At 38.5% G+C, this 19,157-nt stretch overlaps 1 protein-coding gene across 1 annotated transcript in view; it reads right to left on the reverse strand.

Annotated features, from left to right (window-relative positions):
• Positions 1-19,157, reverse strand: part of PKHD1 (PKHD1 ciliary IPT domain containing fibrocystin/polyductin) — a 669,991-nt gene that overhangs the window by 276,563 nt on the left and 374,271 nt on the right. Inside the window, exons 49-50 of the mRNA XM_069070581.1 lie at positions 12,588-12,765; positions 11,271-11,466 (exon numbers count right to left, since the gene is read on the reverse strand). Coding sequence (XP_068926682.1) covers positions 11,271-11,466; positions 12,588-12,765 — 374 coding nt within the window. The remainder of the gene's footprint in view (positions 1-11,270; positions 11,467-12,587; positions 12,766-19,157) is intronic.

Below are 19,157 nucleotides of genomic sequence, written 5' to 3' on the forward strand. Positions count from 1 at the left end.
CTCCTTTCTCACCTCTATCTCTTAAAATCCCTAGCCTCCTTTAAAATTTAGCACAAATGTCATCTCCTACATGACATCTTTCCTGATTTCCCCCTCTCCTACACTCCCTATTGTCAGTTCCTTTCCCTTGGAAAAAAAAAAATATACCTTTCATCTCCTTTGATACATTTTATATACATTATATCACTACAGGTACATGTCTTTGCTGATCCTTGAGGACAGGGATTGTTGTTGTTGTTGTTTTTTTCTCTTCATATCCCCAGCATTTAGCAGAGTACCTAGCATACACTAGGTGTTTAATAAGTGCTTGTTGATAGACTAAGTACCAAAATAATAAATAATCAGGGCATGCCTTCTGGCCATTACATTCGAACTCTACTACTCAGATTTGGAATCAATTAATCAATAGATGTATTAAATACCCACTATAGTATGTGCCAGGAATTGTGATGGTCTGAGGGAATACAAATATAACAGTGAAACTATCTTTGGCCTTAAGATAATTATATTTATAGGGCGGCTAGATGGCGCAGTGAGTAAAGTGCTGGGCCTGGAGTCAGAAGGACCTGAGTTCGGTTCCAGCCTGAGACACTGAACACCCACACAAAAATACTAGCCGTGTAGCCTTGGGCAAGTTACTTAACCCCAAATTGCCCTCCAAAAGGCACAAAAAAAAAGATAATTATATTTACTACAAAGCAACATCAAAGATTGAGAAGACTCAATTCAAAAGAGAAAGATGTCCTTTACTACTTATTTCCCAAACTGTTACTGTCCCAAAACTACTTTCAAAAGATCTGTGTTCTTTCCTGTGCATTGTACTCAAGATGTTCAGACCTGGAATTAGTATGTAGGGGTCTAAAGAAAAGACTGGAAGAGATGCTACCCAGCTCCTCTGGGTGTTTCTAAAGCTCTGGGCCTTTGTATTCTGGTCATGAAGTCAGCAAATTAACTCTTGTTGGACCCATTTTAAGAAACAATAGAGATCTGAGAAACACATAGAAAAAAATCCTCAAAACTAAGTATATCCTTTACAATCACCCAATATAGCACTATCCTATGTCTGGATCTTCAATTAATCTTAGTGTATGATAACGAATATGATAAATGTGACCTAACAACAATGGGAAAAGATCTGATTCGTTTATTTAGCATTTTCTGAAAATATGAAGGCTTTAAAATGTTCCTAAACCTAGTTTTGGGCTCTGAGGCTGGAAATCCAAGAAGAAAATAGTGTTTATATCTTATGTAATCCTCACCTTTTTTTGGTCTTCCTCACCTATTTCAAGTGATAGGGTAATAAGCTATTGACTGAAATGGCAAGATTTATATTGTATCTCATGCACTTAAGGGGTTGGGGCAGGGGGTGTGGGGGGGGGGTGGAATCTCACAGGAGAGGGCTTACTTGCAGTGAACTTTTGCTGAAGTAAAGATGACCTGCTGGATATAGAATAAACACCTAGAGGCCTAAGTCCTGGAGAATTCATTGGAACTATACCTCCGTTTTGTTTTCATTTTTGTTTTTCTTTTTCCTCCTTTCTCCCAATAGAGAAGTTCCTTATGCCAATCAGGCAAAAGCCTTTTCCATATATTCCAAGCTCTGTCCTGCTACCTATATTTCTGCCCTGGAGGTTGGCGTATTTCCCTTAAGTCAGCCCTTCACAAGGCTGGTAAAGTGCTTGGGGATCCTTGGGGGATGAACCGTGCTATATAAATGTAAATTAATTTAGTAACTAGAATGCTATGGATTGCCTTAGGGGACCTCAGGACGAGAATGGCTACAGAGGAATGAATAAGATTCACCTCTCCCCATACTCCTCCCCCCACTCCATCCCAGGAAATCCTCCCAGAGAGCTTTAGGAGACAGAAGCAAAATCCTTGAGTCTTCAGCTAGTTTCAAAGAGTTGCACGGAGGCTAGGAAACAGGATTAAATACATGAGATTCCATTTGGTGATGTGTGCAGTCTCATTACTCATAATCCTTTGAGAAAGAGGAAGCCTAGAGAGTGGACATTTCTGCCCATCTCTATCCCCTGGAAAAGTTAGATCCCAGAAGATTCTCCTTAACTGGGAATATCCTCCTAGATCCCACTGCTTCTAGAGTTTTTTCTAAACAAGGAAACCAGATGGGAAAAGCCCATCTGTCTTCCCAGCCAAAAGTGTCCCTGCCCCCACCAACATCAACACCAGCTCTTTCCCGACTCCCTATGTTCTCTGTGTGCTTGGGAGAACTCAGGGGTGAGCATTTGCCTGGCTGGATGGATATTGTTTCTTTTTTCTAGTCAGGTCAGAAAAGAGTAGCATGTCAGAAGCATCTGAGCCTGATAACTCCATGGTGGACCTGCTCAGCTGCCAGATCCCACAATGCCCCAGTTCAGCCATGTGCCACTAAGAGGAGACTGTGTGAACTCCAGAGTTCTCTTGTGAATGGCCCAGCATCTGATGTAAATTTATCACATGGTGCTGGTTGGCCAGGGGGGAGCTGAGGGTGTTTAATGCACTCCTGCCACAACCCAACAGTTTGCCCTAAAGAGTCTTTTACTAGTACAAAAGGATGAGGTCAAAAGTAAGTTGACCCCTGACAGAATGTACAATTATTAGAAAGGGGCTATGTACGAGCAGCTGCCGGAACCCCACTGGCCTAGCAATGGGTCTCCAAGAGTCAGAATATGAATAATAAACTCAAGATTGTTTTCTCCACCCCCACTGCCTCGCCCCAATCTTCTCCCCCTGTTTTGGGCAGGACCTATTACTTTTCTACAGGAAGAATCATGGCCCTCCCTAGCAGCTGCAATAATTGTGTTCCTATTGTAAGGAAGACCTCCTCCTGGCCACCCCCCTACAAGTGGCCATTGTCAATGAAGAGTCAGTGATTATACGCTCCGACTGATGCTTTGGGGGACCCAGCTGCCTAACTGCTGACACACGAACGTGTGGAAGGCAAGAGGTGGAGGGGGGGGGATATGGAGCAGGGAACTGAGGGGAGTCTGCGTCTGGGAGATGGGACTCTGACATACCAGACCTTTTGCATAAGTCAAACCCAGAACAACAGAGCTTTATTGGGCCCTACTGATGGGAGAACTCATCTCCCTTTGAAGTGGCGGCTGTGCATGGGGCTGGACAGCTTTTCCTCCTTTGGACCAAGCAAACATCCTTCTTTTGATATGCTGCATGCTCATTATCTCTGCCCCATTTAATGATTTTTGATTGAAGGGTGGCGGCTTAGATGCCAAGAGGGTAGTTAGAACGGCTCCATACAGCTAGGCCTACAAGAAAGACTCGCCTTGTCCATGAGACTAAATTTGGAATTTCTTAACAGTGTGTGCTTGTTCTTAGAGGCAGATAAGGACTGAGCGTGAAATTCTTAATTAAGCAATAAATAGAGAGTGGGGTGTCAGCAGATGTAGCTGGTAGTCATAGCAACCAGAGTCACATGGGTAAGGGAGCTGAGACTAAATGTAGGCCTCAGGCCTAGGTCTGACTGACAGCTGAAGAATCCTACAAAGCTTGTAAACCAGATTAATTAGCTGACTAATTATTTCAGAGCATTAATGTAACTAAAATTTTTTTTAAAAAATAACTTCCCCACAAACTGAAGAAATATCCTTATGAAAGACAGGAGGAAAAGTGACAACTGGAAACAGAGAACTCTGTGACAGGGACATTCACTGGGACAAAGTAGAGCCAAAACACTGGGCCATAAAAGGAAAAATAGCCTTTCTTGGTTTTAGTCCAGACTTTTGCAAACATAAAAGAATCATTGTCCCTAGATCATACTTGCTTCTGAGCATGATATAAAAGTAACATTTCAAAACTATTGATCAAACAAACATGGGATAGTCTACTTCTCTGGCCTCAGTTTCCTCATTCATAAAATGGGAGATTTGGACAAGATGACCTCTTAACATCACTTTCAGCTCTAGAGCTATAAAACTATGAAACAAAATTATTCCTAGGTTCTACTAAAGGGCATCATAGTGGGCATACTTATAGCCAGGCAGCTTAATTTTGGGTCTACTCTAACAAGTTCTTCTTCTGCTACTTCTTACCTGTATGACCTTGGTCAATTCACTTAACTTCTCTCCTCCTCAATTTCCTCATCTGAAAGTAAGCTCTTTGAGGACAGGGGCTATTGCTGCTCTGTTTGGGTTGTGTATGTGTGTGTGTGTGTGTTTGTATCCTTCATGCTTAAATTTACAAAGTTCGGCATATAGTAAGGACTTACTACATTTTTTTTTCATTCATTTATTCACCTATAACCTAGAAGATTGAATTAGATGGCCTCTGGAGTCTCTTTTCATTCTAGGTCTATGATCCTGAATCCTTGCTTCCTTGGAATTCTCAGTGGATTTAGGACAATCTGAATCAAGCCTCCAGCCTTCAAAGAATTCTGTATTTGCTAAATTAGCCATATTATTCTGTTGAGACTAATCACCGAGAGGATAGCAGTCTCCAGTTGAGAAAATCATGTCATAGATACTCAGTCACATGCCCCTCTGTTGGTCTTAGTTGTAAGTTCTAAAAAAATACAATGATATCCTTTCAGAAATGCTTGCTGGGTGTAGGCTTGGTTTGAATCTCATGATATTCCTGATCCTCTGGGCACATAAAAAAGGGATTTGTAATGAGTTCAATTAAAGCAGCCTCACTGAACAACAAATTTGCAAAAAGGTAAGTTAGCCATAGTTGGTTTAAAGTATCATGAAGCACCATATACTGTGGTAAAAATCTTTAACCCCATTTTACAGATGAAGAAACTGAGGGGGAGGGAGAAATTAAAAGGGCTTTTCCTCAAGGGATAAAAGCAAATCACAAAGGAAAAACCTGTCTTCAACTAGAGGGAAGACGAAAGCTGTCCCAGAGGAGGAGGAAGCCAGCAAAAAGCTTGACTGAGGCATTGAGCTTGCTAAAACTCTGCCTCTTGTGATGTATGGGGTAAGGGCAGCTCTCTCCCCAACCAATCCCCTTCCAACCTCAGCAAAGTGGTTGAATCCAGCAATTATCTAGTAGGCAGCACACTCTAGTGGAGATAAGTAGTGGCTTAGAAGTTGGAACACCTGGGTTCTTCTAACCTCGCCCAATACCCCATTCAGAGTGACATTAGACAAGTAGTTAGCAGTTCAACAGACGGAACTGAAAAATGGTGATATTCTTCAATACCTACCTCATAAGAATAAAATGAAAACAAAGCCTACAGATCAGACAAAACAATGATGCAACCCACCATCCTAAAACTGGTCTTCCAGGAGTGGGAAAAAAATGCAGAATTGTGAATCAGTGGACCTGTATTCAAATCCCAGTCCTCTTCACTATTACTGGGTAATATTTCATGTCATTTACCAGCTCTGGACTTCAGTTTCCTTGTTTGTAAACTAGACTAATTGAACTAGGTGATCTCCATGGGCTTTCCAAGATCTAAATTTATGATACAAGGAATGCAACTACCAAAGTTAATGAAAAAGTATTTTAAATGGGTACCTCTGCCCATTTAAATGATGTTAATCATTTAAATTAAATTATGTCAATCATTAATGCAAACATATGCAAGTTTTACATCTAAACAAAGGTGGGAAGGGAGGAAATTAAGGGCAGGCCTAATGAAAACCACATAAGATTATGTATTAACTGGTTCTCCTTTCTACTCCACTTTGGTTTAATTTCCCTAGGAATCTATGTTTGTGTGTGAACTCTAAGCATCTCTGCTACCTTCCATCCCATACTTGTTTCTTTAACTTGCCAAGAGAGCAAGCAAAAGAGGGATGAGAAGATAGCAATAAGGAATAAGGCTTAATGTAGGAAATGAGAGTGAGGTCAAAGCAAATTTAGTTAGATAAATGACTTTCCAAAGATACTTAACTGGCCAAAATTTTATTTTTAGGACCTCATAAAGTAATGTGAAGGGAATTCTGGAAGCCTTTCAGAGTCAGCCAATTTCAATCTCAACCTTCTATAAAACATGGGCATGAATCTTCACAGAGATGGCACAGTTAGACTATGAGGTCTTGCCTGTGGCTCCTTTGCTAAATGGAAGGAATTCTGTATATTTTGACTAGTTAGTACTATGCTAACCAAAAAGTCCTAGAATTTCGAAGAAATTAGACACTGACTGGATTGGGTTTCCTCTTTGTTGTTGTTATTAGATTATAAGTTCCTTGAGGTCAGAGACTATCTTTTGTCTCTTTTTGTGACCCCAGTGTTGAGCACAGTGGCTGGAACATAGTAGGAGCTTAATACATTTTTATTGAATTGAATTGTTTTAACATACTTGTAAGTTCATTTGTATGTGGAGCTTCTCAATAAAGAAATACCTTCTACCAAATACAGATGAGAATCTTCTCAAAGAATTCCTTGGGAGCACTGAGATATTAAATGGCTTTCTCAAGGTCATATGATCCTTCACTAACTAAAACCCAGGTCAAATGTCACCTTCTAAAAGAGGCCTTTCTCTCTCCCCCAAGCTGCTGGTACCTTCCCATAGCTAATTTATTTACATTTTCTCTCCCCTATTAGAATGTGAGCTCCCTGAGAGCAAGGATGACTTTTACCATTAAAAAAAAAATCTTCTGTGCTTAGCATGTTGGGCAAGTATTGAGCACTTAATGAATGTTCACGGAAGATTGATTGATGTGTTAGAAGTGGAACCTGAGCTCATGTCCTCCTAACTGAAACCAGCTTTTAATCACTAACTAATGCTGCCTCTTTAAGTTTAAATTAAAACTCAAAAAATAACATGTGGAGAAATGGAATTTTCACCTCTTTGGGTCTGTTTCTGGGTATCAACTATATTGTCATTCTCTATCATCACTAGAGTACCATCATGGGAAAGGCTTTACACATTTTCCCAACAATTTTAGAAATGCTATGTGGCTGCTTTATACAAACCTTAACGTACTACGAATCCTCCAGATCATAATGAAACACATAGAAATAAACACATTTGCTCCAGGAATAGACACCAAGAGCTTCAAATCCTCCTGCCTCCTCGATTCAAGTCAACCTAATACAATAAATTTATTAAGTGCCTACTACAGGCAAAGCTACACAGAAGATGGAAGAGGGGCATTGACCATGCTAGGTCTTTAAGTATCCTTATGCAAATTTAAGAAGAGCAAGCTTCCAGACCCGATTTCCTTCCTGTCATCTTGAATTTTGTCCTGCCACTGGACTTTGATAACTCTGGAAGCTCTCTTGAGACTGATGACTTTGTGGAACTCTGCCTCACTTAAATCCAATTCACTCACCAGTCAAGATATCACTCCATGATTTCACTAGTTCTCTTCAAAAAATGAAGGATGAAAAATTCCTTCCCTGCACACACACACACCAAGTCCTGAACTGTATATCCACCCATCTTGCAATTTATTCCTTTTGCCCAGTGACTTCCCTGTTTATTCTGAGCCTTTTCCTTGATTTCAACTTTTTTTAAACAAGAAACTTAAAGTGACCACCCCTCTCTGAATAGATTTGTATTTGTCTGTACTTATTCTCCCCCCCCCAAAAGCATGTGAGTTTCTAGATAGCAGAGACAATTTTGTTTTTATCTTATATACTCAATGCCAAGAGTATCTGGTAATTAAGAGGTACTTAATAAATGCCGTTGATTGATTTACTGTCCAACTCCCTCTTCCCAGCCCAATTTATCAACCTCTCTTTGGAATGCTACTTTCTCCACACACACCTGCACTGGATACCCTTCAGATATGATAAATTCTTTTTAAAGAATTCTCAATTCTTCAGCTTCAAGGTTTTCTACCAGTCTGACAATGTCTGAATCTATGCAAAAATTTCTGGTGTGCCCTTTCACTTTGGGAAAATAAATCTTTTTTTTTTTTCACTTAAAGCAATTAGCATCATTAATATCAGAGTTCTCTAAAGCAATGGCATCAATCTCAAATAGAAATGGGGCCACTAAACCATATATAAGAATTTCTGTGTATTTCATATTGACTTAGAAAATGATATGTGTGTGTGGGGGGGTGCTGCAGAGCCAAGATGGCAGAGTAAAAGCAGGAACTTGCTTAAGCTCCTGAACCAACCTCCTCCAATACCTATAAAATATGACTCTAAACAAATTTTAGAGATACAGAAGCCACAAAGTGACAGAGAGAAACAAATCTCCCATGGAAAGCAGCCTGGCAGACTGACAGGAAGGGTCTATCACACCGAGGCTGGGGGTTGAGCAGTCCCACATGAATTGCACAAAGCCAGACCTGGGGTGACCCTGACCAGCTGCCCAGACCTGCCAGAGCAGACTTCCCTGGCAGCTATGGTGGTTTCCAGAATTCTCAACCTATAAAAGCCAAAGAGAAAGTAAAAGGGCAGTTAGGAACTCTGTTGGAACTGGGTGACAGACTAGTGAGGTGGCGGAGGCGTGGCAATGGCAGCTGCTGCCTTATAGCTGCCTCCAGATCTCCTGGACTGCGGTTAGTAGGGGGACCAAGCAACCATGCAGAGGGCAATTGCTCTTGCTTTAACCTGCTTGTATCTGTATTGCAATCTTGGGTGGTGGTCCTGGAGTATGTGGCCAGTGTGCTAGAGCTTGTGGTGGCTATAGAGAGGGTGCCCTCCTCAGACCTCTAACAACATCTGTAAAAGCCCCAGCAAAAAGCAAACAGGTCTCTCCACTCTGGAAGCAGAGTTCTACCATGACAAAGAGCTTAAAAGTCAAGTAACTGGCTGGCAAGATGAGCAGGCAGAGGAAGAGCAATCAGACCATAGAATCCTTTTGGGGACAAAAAGGACCAAAACATGGAACTAGAAGAAGAGACAACAGAGTGAGAACTCCTGCATCAGAAGCTTCCAAGAAAAATATGAATTGGTCACAGGCCATGGAGGAGCTCAAGAAGGATTTTGAAAATCAAGTAAGAGAAGTGGAGGAAAAATTGGAAAGTGAAATGAGAATGATGCAAGAAAATCATGAAAAGTGAGTCAATAGCCTGCCAAAGGAGACCCCAAAAGTACTGAAGAAAATAATACCTGAAAAATAGAATAACTCAAATGACAAAAGAGGACCAAAAAGTCAATGAGGAGAAGAATGCCTTAAAATACAAATTGCCCAGATGGAAAAGGGATTTCAAAATCTCACTGAAGAGAATAATTCCTTCAAAATTAGATTGGGGCAAGTGGAAGCTAATGACTTTATGAGAAATCAAGATACTATAAAACAGATCCAACCAAATAAAAAAAAATAGAAGTCAATGTGAAATATCTCACAGGAAAAACCACTGACCTGGAAAATAGATCTAGGAGAGAACATTTAAAAATTATTGGACTAGGGGCAGCTAGGTGGTGCAGTGAATAGAGCACTGGCACTGAAGTAAGGAGAACCTGAGTTCAGATCCGGCCTCAGACACTTGACACACTTACTAGCAGTGAGACTTTGGGCAAGTCACTTAACCCCAATTGCCCTCCCCCACCAAAAAAGCAAAGAAAATTATTGGACTACTTGAAAGCCATGATCAAAAAAAGAACCTAGAAGTTACCCTTCAAGAAATTCTTAGGGAAAATTGCCCTGATATTCTAGAACCAGAGGTCAAAATAGAAATTGAAACAATTCAGTACTTGCCTCTTGCAAAAGAACCCAAAAAGAAAACTCCTAGGAATATCATAGCCAAATTCCAGAGTCCCCAGGTTAAGGAGAAACTATTACAGGCTCTCAGGAAGAAATAATTTGAGTGTTGTGGAAACACAATCAGGATAACACAAGACCTAGCAGCTTCTACATTAAGGGATCACAGGCCTTGGAATATGATATTCTGGAGGTCAAAGGAACTAGGATTAAAATCAAGAATCATCTACCCAGCAAAACTGAGTATAATGCTTCAGGGGAAAGTATGGGAATTCAATGAAATAGAGGACTTTCAATTATCCTTGATGAAAAAACCAGAGCTGAACAGAAAATTTGACTTTCAAATACAAGAAGCAAGAGAAGTATGAGAAGGTAAACAAGAAAAAGAAATCATAAGGAACTTATTAAAGTTGAACTATTTATATTCCTACATGGAAAAATGATAATTGTAACTCATATGCAGATAGTTGAAGGGAATATATATGTGTATATCTATATTTTCTATATATATTTCTATATATGTATACATACATATATGTATGTATAGGAGGGTGTAAGTATGTATAAATATATATATGTGAGTGTGTGTATATCTGTGTACATGTAGACATAGACAGAGGGCACAGGATCAGTTGAAGAGGAAGGGATGATATCTAAAAATAAAATTAAGAGGTGAGAGAGGAATATACTGGGAGGAGAAAGGGAGAGATAGAATAGGGTATATCATATAAAAGAGGCAAGAGAAAACTGTTATAATGGAGGGCAAGAGCAGAAAGGTGAAAAGGAATGAGTCAAACTTACTCTCATTGAACTTGGCTTAAGGAGGGAATAATATATACACTCAATTGGGTATCTTACCCTACAGGAAAGTGGGGGCAAGGGGATAAGAGGGAGGATGATAGAAGAGAGGGCAGATTGGGGGAGAGGGTATTAGAAGCAAACACTTTTGAAAAGGGACAGGGTCAAAGTAGAAAATAGAATAAGTGGGTGGTGGGATAGGATGGAGGGAAATATAGTTAGTCTTTCACAATATAAGTACTATGGAAATGTTTTGCATAACTACGTGTGTACAACCCATATTGAATAGTTTGTTTTCTCAGTGGGTGTGGGTGAGGAGGGAAGAAGGGAAAGAATCTGGAAATCAAAGTTTTAAAAACAAATGTTAAAAAAAAGTTTGCTTGGTTTTTTTATGTGCAATTGGGAAATAAGATATACAGGCACTGGGGTATAGAAATCCATCTTGCTCTGCTAGAAAGTAGGGGAGTATGGGGGAGGATATGAGAGAACAGATTGGGGGAAGGGGTATTCAGTAGGCTTGCTATCTTGGGGAGGGTGTAGGGTAAAGATGGGGAGAAAATGTATAACTCAAAATCTTGTGGAAATACATGTTGAAAACTAAAAATAAATAGATAAAAGATTATTTTTTAAATGATATATTAACATTATCTTTGTTCTACCATATTTTAATTATTTTGTTAAATATTTACCAATTCCATTTTAATTTGCCTTGGGCTATTGATTACATGTTTGAAACCTCTACTGCCAAGTATATTTTCTCCTCATTGTTTATTATTTTACAAATGTTCATGTCCTCAAATTAAGAAAAGCAAATACATACCCCTATGCAAAGAAAGTCAAATGACACTCAAATAGTAGAAACCAATAGTATACATCCATGGGGCATTATTGATCATGTACTTACCCAGATATGTGAGCTCTCCCAACTGGCTGTTGAAGAACCAATCACAGGCCTTATCATGAGTGACAGATGGAGGAGATAGAAGGGACTGGCCAGTTCTAGTCCCACACATCACCAGGATGTCAGCATATGGTTGCAAGTCTTTGTGTACCACAAGCAGGTAATTTCCAGAAGTAAAATTATCAAATGTTGCTGAATACTATGGAAAACAGACAGGTCATACTGGTCACTAATACAACATCTTGGTTTTCAGTCATTTGGAAATAATGCCTCATCAAGAGGAAGTGTGGTACTTCCAGAATGTGGGCTTTGGAACTAGTGAATCAAGCTTCAAATCCCAGCTCTATAAAGTCACCGTTGTGACTGGGACAAGTCACTGAGCCCTTCTCAGTGTTGATTTCTTTCTATGGAGAATGACTAGATGCTGTGAAGAAGGGTAAGCCATATCATATCATATCAGCAGCATTCACAACTAGAGATCATAGATCTAGAAGTGAAATGGACATCAGAGTTCAATGCCCTTAAATTACATCTGAGTTGATTGAGGCTGAGACAGAGATTTGCTAAGGTCACGCAGTCAACTGAATAGCTGGGACTAGGATCCAGGGTGCAGACTGATAAACCAAAGCTTCTGCAACCAATTATTACTCTTAAAAGACTCAGGCAATCATAGTAACGTGTCTCAGAAATGATACTAAGGAGATATGGAAAGACTCATGAAGGGAAATCAAGCCCTCAAATTCAGGAAAAGATGGAGAGAAATGTGTCCCCAGGGGGCTCTAGTAGCAAGCGCCCTTTTTGTTCTCTAAGAGAGAATACTAAGAATGAAAGAGAAGGATCGAGAGGGCAGAGAAAGAGCCAGACAATGAACCTCCTATAGAGACACAACTTAAAAAATCCTCACAAAGTCCCCTACTTAGTACTGGAAATCCCAGGACATTTATTCACATTTCAATAGCTTGCCACAAGATGGCAGTGTATCAACACAGAAATACACCCCTATGGTATTTATCTGGCTGCAAATATTTTCTTATGGGAATAATTCGGATTACTAATCTGGTAAATCATAAAGCAGCTTCCTCAGACAAATTTTTATGGTGGAACTGCTTCCTGGTATATTAGAATAATTAAACATTCTTCAAGTGTAAGAAATGCAATGAGATGAGATTTGAAGTGATTCTAATTTTTTTTTCCATCTAAAAGATAGCCACATCTCAAGGTGAGATGAGTTCTAAGAAAAGAGTTCTAAGAATGATTAGGAGGGGAGATTCAGGTTCCTAGAGAGATTGCAGTGATTCATCAATAATTGCCCAGGGTTACCTGAAGATTGATGTTGATCCAAGGAGCCTCAAATCTCAGCAAGTAGGTCTCTTGATCCAAAAGCAGTGCCATCCAACCATATAGGTTTGACAATGTATCATACACAAAGTTGACAGTGGTCGTCTGATTTTTACTGTCAGTCACTGTCAAATCATAAGCAACATCTGGTGCTTCAGCTCTAGGGAGACAATCAAGAAAGGGAAGAAGCATTTATTATGTTCTGGGTATTGTACAAATATTACCCTGTGAGTCTTCAAAGCTTTGAGAGGTAAGTGCTGTTATGATCCTCATTTTACAGCTGAGAAAAATGAGACAGTCTACAATTAAATCTTACCCAAGATCATACCGCTAGAAAGAGTCTGAAGCTAGATTTGAACTCAGATGTTCCTGACTCCAGGTCCAGAACTCTACCCACTACACCACCTAGCTGCCTCTGTAGCACAAAACAGAATGAGGTTTCAGGTTTATTTACCAATTCTAAATCACGAGTACTTGACTTCTATTTTCATTTCTGACTCCCTCTTCCTCTCTGGAAATATTTCTCTAGGGCCACACATTAAAGGTAGCAGCAACTAGTGGATAGATAGTGGGCCTTTGAGTTCAGTTCTCATCTCTAATACACAACCCCTGGACAAATCATTAAATTAAATAAAGGCTCTCAGCCTTAGTTTCCTCACCTAATGGGTATAAAAATACTTGTCTTCCAGAGTTGTTATGAGGGTTAAACGAGATAACATATATAAAATATGTTTCAAACCTTAAGGCTCTCTATTGATGCAACTTATGATTTATTACAAAGATCTCAAAGCAATGAAGACTGTCTCTGATACATAGTGGCAGTGTGACCCTGGGCAAGTCACTTACTTCTCAGTGCCCTAGGCAACTGTCTAATGCAATAAGTTTCAAAACAACTGAGAACACAAAGGCAGAATGATTTCTTAATCAGCTTCCTCATACCAATCAATGAAATCATAAATCCAGTCCCTATCCTTTTCTCAGCTAAACTCTTGGTGTTGCTACCATTTATATTTCTGTAAAGGAGGCTAGTGGAGACCTCTATGAGCTCCAAAGAACCCTGAGGAAAGTGCCTTTTGATGATCGTTCCTGCATCTAACACAACTCTGATGTGCTGCAGTTGGCAATATCCTCAGAGCTCTCTGGCTACTAACAAATGCCATTTTATTGAGGTCATATGGGCCAGGGCCTTTTACTATTAATTAAACAAATGCCCAAACCTGCAATCCTGAAGCAGGATCGTCTTATCAGCTCCAGATAATACATTAATACTGGTAATAAGGTTTTCCTATTGACCAGTAAATGAAGCCCAGGTTCTGGAAAACCTTTGTTCTCTGAAGAATGTGTGGAATTCCCCAAAAGAGATAACTCCTTCCTTGTAGCAGAGTGAACCCCAAAGGATAAGTTAGATTTAATGAGCTTGCATAACAAAAAAGGAGTTACATTCCCAAATCTCATGACTATTATATGGCTAGAAATTCTTAAAATTCAGTATTATGGTAGCAAGGGTTATAATTTCCAAGTTATATACAATTTGCATGATGGAAAGAGCACCAGATTCAGAGTCAGAGGACTTGGGTTTGAATCCTGAACTAAATTCTGTGACCTCGCTCTCTATGTGACCTTAGCCAAGTCAATTACTATATAAAGAAAAAGAAGAAAAATACTCTGTGTCAGGCGCTCTACTAAGCACTTTGCAAATATTATCTTATTTGGTCCTTACAATAACCCTGGCAGGTAGGTGCTATTGCTATCTTCATTTTATAGTTGAGGAAACTGAGATAGATGGAGATTTAGTTACTTGCCCAGAGTCACACAACTAATAAACATCTGAGGCTGGATTTAAATTCAGGTCTTTATGATTCCAGGTTCAACACTTCATTCACTCTACACCAACTAGCTACCCATAAGATAGTACCTTCTCTGACCTTCAGTTTTCTCATCTACAAAAGGGAAAATTAGACCAAATGAACTTTAAATTCCCTCCAGTTCTGAATCTACAAGCAAACTTTGGAGTTTCGACAATAAGTTGAAGGGGTCAAAGAGATGATGAAGATGATGTTCATGATTATGTTGGTGGTGGAGATGATGACGCTGATGAAGATGGTGATGGAGAAATACAAGAGCAGGTAGGTCATGACTACCAAAAGTTAGAGTAGGGTTAACCTTAAAAAGCCTGGATTTAGTGAGGAATGTAGATCATCCAAGGACATAGTAGAAAATGTCTAACACATCACTGCAGGAGGCAAAAAGTTAGCATCTACAGAATATCAAACGTGAAATGAACTGGTGGCTAAATTCACACATCACAAGTTTTCACGAATAGACAGATGACAAATCCCCATTCTACAAATATAGAACTTAAAATATCCTGGAGAACCCAATGAATAAACTGTACTGGAACCAGACCATTATCACAGAATAAACTGTAGCCTACAATTGCCCAGACATAATGATCCATAAAAAAAGTTTTAAATCAAAAACATTCAAAATATAGAGATCTAGAAGAAGACATCAGAATCCTGTGGGCACAGGATGAGTAGGATCACTTCATTCTTGGCCTATCTGCTACCACAGCTGTTCCTAGAATGTGCTCAATGAGCCTACACAGGAGGATTTTGCATCTAAATGCTTTGACTTAACTATAAAAAGCAATTATTTTACTTACCTACCTATGCAATACTCCATAGAATGCTAAATAGAAAAGAATAGTAGAATAGTGGTTTGTGTCAAGATGATTTTTTAACATGCCTTCATAAAAAGATGAGAAGAATGACATAATAAATAACAGAAGAAGAAGGAGAAGGGAGAAAAAAACTACGTGGGAACAAGAAGAATATATTAACCTTATTATCCTGACTACTACTAAAATTGTCCCAAAGATGTTTTCATTAAGTCTACAAAAGATCAGACTGCATTCCATTCATTTATATTTATATATAAATACATATTAATATATATAGTATATTATTATATGCATATATTATATAAATATAACATATTATATTTGTGTGTGTGTATAATTCACTTGTGCAATGATTCTCCCAATATTAGGTACAAAGATAAAGCAGGATAAAGACCTGGCTTAAGACCATTTCTACCTAATAATAAGTAGGAATAAGTGCCATTTATAGCACTTTAAGGTACATTACAAATATTATCTCATTTGATCCTCATAAAAATCCTGGGAAATAGTTACTATTATTATTACCATTTTACAGATGAGAAAACTTAGGCAGACAGAAGTGAAATGGTTTGCCTAGGGTTATAGAGCTAATAAGAGTCTGAGACTGGATTTGAATTCAGGTCTTCCTGATTCTAGATATAGAGCTTAGCTGCCTGAATGCTATCAAACATGATAAGAAGAACACAGAGATGTTGATTTAAAAAACAACAACAACACACTTTTACAAGGCTTTAAAGTTTTTTTTTCTATACATTATCCTATTTGATCTTCATTAAAACCCATTGAGGTAGGTACTACTATCACATGAATACACTTATTCCACGTTACCCCATTATTATACATCTACAGAAACTAGTTACCAAATAAAGTTGAAACTTAGTTTTAAAAAAAATCCATAGCTTACTCTACAAGAATCATACAACTTCTCTGTAAAGTATCCAGTAATTCATTGTGTTTACCTCTCTGCCCTAGGGCTCATGGTTTAAGTCACATGGCCCACATTATCTAGCTGGCTTCTGGACTCTGGCCATCTTTCGTTGACATCTGACCTGTGCTATCCAGGTGTTTACTCTACTGCACTCTCCCCATCCCATTCCTCCCTTTCCTACCTCCAGAACAGCAATCCAATCAACACTGCCATTGGGACTAGAGTTTCATTCTGCTTCCCTGTGGCTCTACTTATCATCCTGGTGTCTTCTCAAACCAAAAAACCTCTCCCTTGTTACCACTCCTCAACCAGTGTGGCTTCCTTGTAGGTTCCCTGTGGGTAAGAACTCTCTTGATTTTGTATTTGTGTAAGTTAGCACTTTATAAAGTGCTTGGCACATGGAAAACACTTAATAAATGTTTGTTTTTTATTCATTCAAGGAAGAAAATTTCCAGAGCCTTACTTCTATGATATGTACATGTATAGGTCCTAAAAGCCATCAGATGGACCTAAACAATATCAGGCAGTAGCTTAAAAAGAAATTAAATATATAACTCGTCAGTGCTGAAAAAATCCTTCAAATTCACTCAATATATCCCTAACACAAGTTCCTTCTATAGAGAGTATCCTCAACAAATAATCTAATTTCTAAGTGAAGGAAGATACTTGGTTTCGTGGATAGAGCACTGGTCTGGGAGTCAAAAAGACCTGAGTTCAAAACTCTCCTCCCAACACTTAGCAGGTGGTATAGCAAATAGAATTCTGGACGTAGAGTCAGGCAGACCTGAGTTCACATCCAACGTTAGATACTTACTAGTTCTATGACCTATCACTAATAAGTCTTCCATAAGTTAAAACATTCCCACTTGTAGCATCCAATGACCAAAGAGATTTATACTCTTAGTCTTTTATCTGCAATTCTGATTGTGCTGCAACTTCTGTATTTTCTTCCTGAAATGGAAAGTCTGAAATTGAATGCAATAATCCAGACAAGGTCTTACCAGAATGTTCTTTCTATATATATTATACTTCTTTTAATTAAGCTTAAGATCTCATTAGCTTTTGGAGTTGCTAAATCATACTATTGACTTACAATAAGCTTGTAAACCAGTAAAGATTCCCTGTCCTTTTTCACGTGAACTATTAAGTCAAGCATCCTTCATCCTGTACTTATTTTATAGCTGATTTTTAAACAATCCAGTTGTAGATTGAATACAGACTGAAGCATGCTATTTTTTACTTTGTTTCTTTCATTTTTTTCTTTTACTCAAGTCTTCTTGTACAAAATGACTAATAGGAAAATGTTTTAAATAATTGCACATGTATAACCTATATCTGAGTGCTTATCATCTCAGGGAGTGGGAAGGGAAAGGAAGAAGGAAAGGATAGAATGTATAACTCAAAACTTTAAATAAAAATGTTTTTAAAAATTGGGGAAAAAGAAACGTTAGAATCATAGGTTTTAGATTTAGAGAGGACTTCAAAGGTCATCTAATCCAACTCCTCGTTTTACAGATGAGTAAAATGAGGACCAGGGAGTGAATTGTCCAAGTGAGATGTATTTAATCATCAGAGATAGAATTTGAACTCAAGTTATGCAATTCAAAATCTGGTTATTCTATCCACACACTGCCTTTGACCTTTTCAAAAGATTGTGCTAGAAATACTGAGAGATTCTAAAATAAATGTGCTGTTCCTGAAGGAAATTTATTTTTAGAAAAATCTGATTGTGAGACTTCACTTTGTTACCTTTAAGTTTTATTTTGTTACACTTAGGCAGCCATTGTAGCTTGCTAAGACCTTTTTACACCCTCAATTTTAAACTCTCTTTTTCATTCTCTTTTTCTTTTTAAATAGGAATCTTTGTATATGAAATTGTATTTGTTTTGGTCAAAAGAAGATGCTGCTTTTCTAGTAAGAAACTTTCTAAGATCTGCCCAGGAGAAGAATCTGGGATTTGCAAGAAGTTAAGGAGATAAGTAGTGTCACTGAAAAATTTTCAGGACAAGCATAGTTGATAACAAATGGAATACTGCCTATATCTAAGGTTATGCTCAAACCGACTCATGAGAATTGTTTGTTGAATTTTCATTGTAAACACATATACCCCAGAAACAGGCAAATGTCACAAATCACACCTTGATTTATTGTTTTGTTGATTTAAGAAAGTGATGGAAAACATATAAAGATCTGGTTGTTAAACATTTGAAGTTAAACTTTTTCCAGATCTACCCTAAACACACACTGTATAAGGAAAAGAAAACCCCAAAGTTTCTAGTTTTGAGATTCTGATTCTTATCTAATTTAAGTTCTAGAAATATAACCTGGCTTCCACTAAAGTCCTAATCTAATACCTTATTGCAATGTTTGCAGGTGACTTTATATTTTTGTAGGTGATTCCAGGGAATCTCAGTCTCTGACGCATCCTGCCAAACTGAAAGGATTTACTGCTTGGTGGCAGATCAAGAGCTTACCTAGTTATCAGGTTAACCATAATGCAACTATTATGGCACCATGGAAAGAGTATTAGATTTGATTCCCCAAAATCTGGCTTTCAGTATTGGCTCTGGCTTTTCCTGCCTGTGTGATCTTAGAATGGTCACCCTACTCCCCTTGGACTCAGGCTCCTCATCTATAAAATTGTACTTTCCAGATCTAAATCTATACTCCTATGATGAGTAGTGTTCAGTACACAGCAATTCATAAAGATAACTTTGTTAGATTTGCCTTCCCTCTGCTTCAGTATTATCCATATGTATGAAATTACAGATTTAATGAATTACAGAAATAATTAAGCATAGATATTTTGGCCTGGATCTCTGGTCAAGATCCCTGCTTTGCAAAGTATCTTTCATTCAGTGAACACTCAAAGTATTTTTCACAGTGGGTTATTTTGCTCCTGGTAATTTCATATTTGATATGAATCTTTTGCAAGGTTTTA

Source organism: Petaurus breviceps, unplaced genomic scaffold, assembly GCF_028583685.1.
Source record: "Petaurus breviceps papuanus isolate PSGF00001 unplaced genomic scaffold, PetGlider_PUasm1.0 90822, whole genome shotgun sequence".
Classification (NCBI taxonomy): domain Eukaryota; kingdom Metazoa; phylum Chordata; class Mammalia; order Diprotodontia; family Petauridae; genus Petaurus; species Petaurus breviceps.